The sequence below is a fragment of the Myxocyprinus asiaticus genome, chromosome 11 (genome assembly GCF_019703515.2).
Source record: "Myxocyprinus asiaticus isolate MX2 ecotype Aquarium Trade chromosome 11, UBuf_Myxa_2, whole genome shotgun sequence".
NCBI lineage: Eukaryota > Metazoa > Chordata > Actinopteri > Cypriniformes > Catostomidae > Myxocyprinus > Myxocyprinus asiaticus.
The window spans coordinates 52,054,464-52,062,500 of record NC_059354.1 but is presented as its reverse complement, the minus strand read 5'-3'; the positions used below and the strand labels follow the sequence as shown (position 1 = coordinate 52,062,500).

Below are 8,037 nucleotides of genomic sequence, written 5' to 3'. Positions count from 1 at the left end.
AATGAGCTCATGTTACTGAGAGACTCGAATGACTTTACATCATCTGTGTGATGCATGATTAGAATGAAATGTTTTTTTATAGTTGTTTTTGATCAATAATTGACTGTAAAGAACAGAACGGGTATTTAAAGAGACAGTATTCAATGATAAATGGGTTGCGTGGATCTCGTCCTTGAACACACATTACACGGAACAACTTTTAACACGCTGTGAAAGATCTCGCTGATGAACAATTCACGACTAAACTACACAATTACTGCTGAGTGAAATGTAAACATTTACCAGACAGTTGTCAAATATATTCACTTTAGTCACAGTGTGAAATTTGGTTGCAAACGCGAGTGATTTCCTCTCATTGTGGTGGAGCGTTGAGCATTGAGTGAAAGATCGATCTTGGGATTTAAGAATCGATATCGAGATCGCTCTGATGAAGAGCACGATTAATCAGATGAACTATATTTTTACCCACCACTAGCTATTATGAATGCTTGAGTCTGAGAGCTGTTCATCTTCATCTTCAGTTCATGGTGAGCAGCAGATTTATCCTCTGACAGCTGTAGTGTGCACTACTTCACATCAGCATTCAAGTGTGCTCAGAAAACTGCACATTTGAGGAAAAACTCCAGCCAAATTTAATGAATAATATTTTTATTAAATTTGCTGATGCAGAGGAACAGTAAAGACCAAACCACTCCCAGTTCCTGGAGGACGTCAACATTTCACACTTAAACACACACACACACACACACACACACACATCTGTAAGTAGTTGTGAGTGCAGATTTTCATGTCTCTACATGTTACTGGCAGCACTAAATACCTGTACACTCACTTCTGTTTACAGTTCTACATCCTGAACTGTGATAACTGATGCAGAATTCACTTTAATAACTGAAACACGAATAAAACCAGGAAAAACTGTTCAAATCATTCAGCTTGTTAGAGATCTTATCTCATAACATCGGAAATAGTGCATCCTGTATAAATGACTACCGTTTATTATCTTGTAAATCTTATTATTATCCGCCAGTGTGCATCATCATAACATATAGAATAAGAATAAAACAGATTCAGTGTTTTTCTCTGTTTGCCCATATAAGGCCACAGTGAGAATACGGAAGTGCAGAAGCTGGAAACAGATGTGCGCATGCGCATATTCCATCACTTCACAGCAAACTCTTTTAGTCTGTATTTATTCTTGAAATGAAATAAAATTATATTATTAAATCCGCTACAACTTAAATCTTATAAATGAATGATAAAATCTTAATCAGACTTCAAATAACGCGTGTTTCTTCTCTCATTGGACCGCAGATGAATCATCAAATCATCAGCACACAATCACCTCAAAATCATTCTGCATTAACCCTAACTAACCCTAACTAACCCTAACTAACCCATTCCGATTTCATGTGAATTCTTGCAGGTCAAACGGAGGAAACAACAAAGATAACCAAATAATAAACATGTAAACACACAGCACACCGGGACAGTTTTTAAATGAGATAAAGGCGTGTAACTCACCCTGTGCCACAATCCACAACACAAGCGGGTAACCGAGCAGCCATCTCAAGCGGTAAAAGCGCCGGTGAAGCTCCGGTAACAACAGATCAGACGGTCAGATTTACGCGAGGCGGAACCCGGAAGCGCGCGGGGAAATATTTTTCTGCTTCCGCCTTCAAGCAGCAAAACTCACGCGTAGACTAGAGCAGCCGCGAGCTTCAAATATGATCAGATGGGCGGGACAGAGCGACTGAAAACACTCTCTGATTGGCCAGATGCCATGACGTGCGCTGCCAACGAAGCTGTGATTCTTCACATTCACAATTTTACCAAAGAGTATAAAGTACCTAAGTACAGAATTATTTATTTTAGGATAAGGGAAAGTAAATAAAGCAATGAGGATGAAAATAAAAGAACGTGAACAAAAAAGAAAAATGAATTAATTAAATTTAAAAATGTTGCTCAAAATATGGCATCTAAATAATAAATTACTCATTGGAGTTGTAAATCACTCATTAAGATGATGCACTGTCACACATGTCGGTGTGCCTCTATGATTTTAAGTTTTTGAAGCCGTTGTGTTGTTAAATATGTTTGCATGAGTTTTGACAACATGAGGCCGAAGCGCGCCGCCTGCCGGACACTTGATGAACTGCATACGACTGTCCAGCTGTCAATCATTCTACTGCCTGCTATACGTGGACAGTGACATGAGGAGGATTTTAAACGCTTTCTGTTTAAAGTCATTGTTCTTTGAAGGTTTAATAAGTATGTTAATGAGACATTGATGAACTATAAGGTGAACATAAAGCAAAAATTCGTATTAAGGTTTACATTTTTTGTTAAATCACATTCAAACCCTGCTCTTAAAGGGACAGTTCACGCAAAAATGAAAATTCTTTCATTTACTCACCCTCATGCCATCCCAGATGTGTATGACTTTCTTTCTTCTGCAGAACACAAATTAAGATTTTTAGAAGAATATCTCAGCTCTGTAGGTTCATACAATGCAAGTGAATGGTGACCAGAAGTTTGAAGCTCCAAAAAGCACATAAAGGCAGCATAAAAGTAATCCATAAGACTCTAGTGGTTCAATCCATGATTCAGAAGTGATATGATAGGTGTGGGTGCGAAATATAATAATATTTAAGTCCTTTTTTAATGTAAATCTCCACTTTCACTACTTTTGTTTTTGCCCATTCACATTCTTAGTGCACATCGACACCTACTGGGCAGAGAGGAGAAGTTATAGTAAAAAAGGACTTAAATATGGACTCTATGCATGGCACCTAGCCTGCGTATTTCCGATACAGTCTCACGGCGATAACGCACTTCCGGTAATCAAATTTAGCAAAATAATCTTTTTTCTAAAATAAAACGATTGATCACAACAAATGTGATATTACTTGGTAAAAGTATAAAAATGATTTAATACTATAAAGTTATAAAGTCTGTTGCTCATATGTGGTTTTAGTGCCATCTGAAAGACGAAACAACACGAGAACACTACAAGGCTTAAACAGTAATTTATTTATTTATTGTAAATTATTATAATTTTCCCCTAGTCAAAGCATCAGCTCACATGAGTAAAGCATTATATTTTCCTGAAGAAAAAAACCTACAGTTGAGGACTGATTAGTTTTATTTGTATAAACTGTAATATAAATCTAACCCACAATATTCATGATTAAACAACAAATCAGAATCAGAATCAGAATGAGCTTTATTGCCAAGTATGCTTACACATACAAGGAATTTGTCATGGTGACAGAAGCTTGCAGTGCACAAACAATACAACAAGACCGAGATAATAATAAAAAATAGAATAAAAATAAAAAGTGAACAGAAAATATAAGTATATATAGAAATGCACAATAAGACAATATTATATATATATATATATATGTACTATATACAAACACAAATCTGTTATATACAGATGCAAGGGAATGTAATGGCAGAAGAGGTAGGGTATGTTGGATAAATATAAATAGACTAAGCTGTTTATTACTGTATTGTATGATACAATAAAACAATGTAATCATTATTTATTATGTCAAGATATTATATCATTGTTAACTGTCACTTTTTGCTTTTCTGCAAATAAAAGGAACAAATAGAGAATAAAAAGTTCACTTCATCATCAGGGCTTTCTCTTCATTTCGGCAGAGTCCGGCCCAGTGCCCACACATATGACACAAACCTCTCGGAAACAGGACATGATTTTTATTAACATAAATTACATTTATACTGAAAGTGGAAATTATATATACTACATAAATACAATGAAATTAACTATTATTGTCCAATATCAGACAGATGATATGATTAAAGTAATTGTGTTAATGCCTCGATATACTTCCCATGAAATCGAAGAATGAACGGGTGTGACGTCATTTAGAACAAAATCTTTTTGCGTTCATTTTGGTGGTTCGTAACAGCTCACTGGGGCAAACCTTTAGGAAAACTTCTGACCGGCTGCTGAACACCTTACTGTCATTGGTCCACGTCATCGTTCAGTGTGACCAAGAGCTCCACCGACCTCGAGGCCGATAGCTAATTCTGTTTACGTTCTTCAGTCAGTCAAAAGCAGTCAACATGAACACATCGGTGTGTAGAGTTATTAGCAAACTGGTGCAAATTTACCTACATCTGTACAATCGGTCATGTAGAGGCATTTTACAAGAACATGTCATGCAATTTATTTTTGATTATTTAGTCTACTTCATCTACTTAAATCTACTCTCGAGTGCCCATTCACTCATGTGCCATCTGCAGCGAAAGCCACTCACACATCTGCCCAAAGATATGCCCCTCTTATCGTCATTCTATGTCTTTATTCTGTCCATTAACACTTTTACACACACATCTTTGCAGTAGTATCAGTGTCATCATAAGTTACAATAACAGAGTGTAATTGGTGCATATTATGTCCGCGTATAGAATGTTAGCGCATTAGCGTCATGAATTTATAATGTAAACCAGACAAATTACACATTATCTACTGCATATGTATTACTTTAAATCATCATCAAGTGGTTGAAATAACTTCTTTTACTGACCTCATGTGAATTCTACTCATAGACTGAGGAATAACGTTATTGATAACACATTTTTAACGTTTTACATGTAGTGTCCACATATTGAATGCCTCCCACAGCGATGTGACGAGTGTCTGAAAGTTCGCAAACAGTGTACCGTTGCTCAGCTGTTTAGAACTTCTGAATGAAGAAGAACTTCTACAGAAGTATATCGAGGCCTTCAAGGAAGTCATCGTTCACTCCCACATTTCACGTGAAGCTGGAGTATCATTAATTATGAACTAATAATATAACAGAGGTATACTTTATCTAGCAAGATGAATCAACATAATTAAATGTATATGTATATACAGTCAGAAACGAGGATGTTGTTAATCCAGTGTTGGTCTGTGACTTGTGAATATTTACCCTCCATAGATGTTGACTTGAAATACACACTGTTAAACACCTTCTCCTTGTACTGGATGAAGCAACAGCTCTGTGTCTCAATGTGTGATGGATGTTGTTCAGTGTCATCCTCAGAAACTCCAGTAAATAACGTGTGTAAAGAGTAATTTTTTCCCGAATCATTTTGACAGCATTATTCAACGTAGAAAGAAGTATTTTCCGCTGCACCGGATGTAAGTCAAAATAAGCAAAATACAGAAGTGACCATGCACAGAGTCCATTAATCTGTTTCTCACCCACACTTATCATATCGCTTCTGAACCACTGGAGTCTTATGGATTACTTTTATGCTGCCTTTATGTGCTTTTTGGAGATTCAAAGTTCTGGTCACCATTCACTTGCATTGTATGGACCTACAGAGCTGAAATATTCGTCTAAAAATCTTCATTTGTGTTTTGGGTGAACTATCCCTTTTTAAAATTATTCTACCTCAAGAGAAATTGTTCAATCATCACACAGCTTATAATATCTTTATAGCCAAGTGTAAACTAATTGAGAAATAAAGTAAAATGTATGTGAACCTAATTTAAATATCTGGTGAAAGAAGAGCTGCTGGACTGGTTTCTGTCAGCAGGTGGCACTGAACATGGACTGACTGAAGCTCTTCACAGGAAACAAATACATCAGGGGATTTTAATGAATGCAGACAAACAAAATAACAATGAGTAATAATGAGTAAAATATATCTGCAGTATATTCCCATTCATATTTTTAATTTTTTTAGTGCACCTGAGTGAGTAGGAACATGAAATTGTTCAGCTATGACTTCCTTCCTTTCACAGGGGTATAAATATGAGGAAACACACAGGCCAAATTCCCTTAATCATCAATCACAGTGGGTTAGGCTAAAGAATATAGTTCTGATGTGCAGCAAAAGGTTGTTGAGCTTCACAAAATGGGAAGTGGCTATAAGAAAATAGCCAAAGCATTGAAAATACCCATTTCCACCATCAGGGCAATAATTAACAAGTTTCAATCAACTGGAGATCTTAAGAATCGACCTGGAAGAGGACGTGTGTCTATATTGTCTCCACATACAGTGAGGAGGATGGTTCAAGTGGCCAAAGAATCTTCAAGGATCACAGCTGGAGAATTACAGAAATTAGTTGGGTCTTGGGGTCAGAAAGTCTCCAAAACTACAATCAGACATCACCTACATCACCACAAGTTGTTTGGGAGAGTTTCAAGAAAAAAAGCCTCTGCTCTCATCCAACAACAAACTCAAGCCTTCAGTTTGCCAGACACTACTGGAACTTCAAATGCGACAGGATTTTATGGTCAGATGAAACAAAAAAAAAATAGCTTTTTGGCAGCAAACACAGAGATGAAGTACCACCCAATGCCCATGGTTAAATGTGGTGCTGGATCTTGAATTTTGTGGGGCTGCTTTTCTGCCAGAGGTCCTGGATATCTTGTTTGGATACATGGCATCATGGACTCTATCATATACCAACAGATCCTAAATCAAAACCTGACTGCCTCTGTCATAAAGCTTAAAATGGGCCCTGATTGGATCTTTCAGCAGGACAATGATCCACAACATCAGAATAAACACAAAAATGGTTAGCTGACCACAAAATCAAGGTTCTGCCATAGCCATCCCAGTCCCCTGACCTGAACCCCATAGAACACCTGTGGAGTGAACTGAAGAGGAGAGTCCACCATGTGGACCTCTGAATTTGAAGGATCTTTAGAGATTCAATATGGAGGAATGGTCTCAGATATACATCATGATGGCCGCCTCGGTGTGGAGCGTTTCTATTGTTTTGTTATTTTTGTTTGTTTGTGCTGTGTTTAGTAATCTTTTTCCAATCAGTTTTACCAGAGACGAACTGTTGAACATTCGACAGCATATACCAGACAGTCTTTTCCTGGATTTTGAATATTCGGACGTTTTGTTTGACATTTTAGTCAGAGGTGTGGCTGTGTTGTTTGAACACACTGTGAGACGCAGGCGAGGGAGACAAGCAGGTGCGCTGGTCAAACTCCGTCGGCGCAGCTTTCGAACAACGCTGCCGAGCATTCATCTAGCGAATCTCCGCTCTCTCCCTAACAAAACAGATGAACTACATCTCCTCACCCGCACAAACAAGGACTTTTCAACCTCTGCTGCCTTGTGCTTCACAGAAACCTGGCTGAGTGAAGCCATTCCGGACAGCGCGTTACATCGGCCGGGGAAACGGTTAACGGGGAAAACGAGAGGTGGTGGAACATGCTTTTATATCAATGAAAGTTGGTGTACAGATGTAACAACGTTAAAGAGGATGTGCTGTCCTAATTTGGAAGTGTTCTTTATTAACTGTAAGACTTTCTACTCGCCGTGGGAATTTTCGCGGGATATTCGCGGGAGTGTGAATATCGCGCCAAACGCCTGTTTGAACACAGCGCTACAACAGCTGGCTGATCAAATCACAGACACAGAACAACAATACCCGGACTCAGTTATTATTATTCTTGGGGATTTTAACAAAGCAAATCTCACATGTGAACTGCCCAAATACAAACAGCACATTACATGCCCCACCAGAGACAGAAACATACTGGATCATTGTTACACAACAGTAAAGGATGCATATCGCTCTGTTCCTAGAGCAGCTTTGGGACTCTCTGATCACTGTCTGGTTCATCTTCTTCCAACCTACAGACAGAAATTAAAATCAACCAAGCCAGTAGTAAGGACTGTAAAGAGATGGACCAATGAAGCAGAGCTGGAACTACAAGCCTGCTTTGACTGCACTGATTGGAGTGTTTTTGAGGCTGCAGCCACCGACCTGGACGAGCTCACAGATACTGTTACATCATATATCAGTTTCTGTGAGGATATGTGCATTTCTACTAGGACTTATTTAACATTTAACAATGACAAACCATGGTTTACAGCGGAACTCAGGCAGCTTCGTCAGGCCAAAGAGGATGCTTACAGAGTTGGGGATAAAGTCTTGTACAATCAGGCCAGGAACACATTGAATAAGGGAATCAGAGTGGCTAAAAGAAGATACTCTGAGAAGCTTGATGTGAGCCACATCTTTCGACAGCAAAGGATAAG

At 38.2% G+C, this 8,037-nt stretch overlaps 1 protein-coding gene across 1 annotated transcript in view; it reads right to left on the bottom strand.

Annotated features, from left to right (window-relative positions):
* The window catches only part of actr3 (actin related protein 3), a 13,941-nt gene extending 12,250 nt beyond the window's left edge, over window positions 1-1,691 (bottom strand). The window contains exon 1 of the mRNA XM_051710398.1: window positions 1,525-1,691. Coding sequence (XP_051566358.1) covers window positions 1,525-1,568 — 44 coding nt within the window. The 5' untranslated portion in view covers window positions 1,569-1,691. The remainder of the gene's footprint in view (window positions 1-1,524) is intronic.
* Between the last annotated feature and the right edge of the window lie 6,346 nt (window positions 1,692-8,037).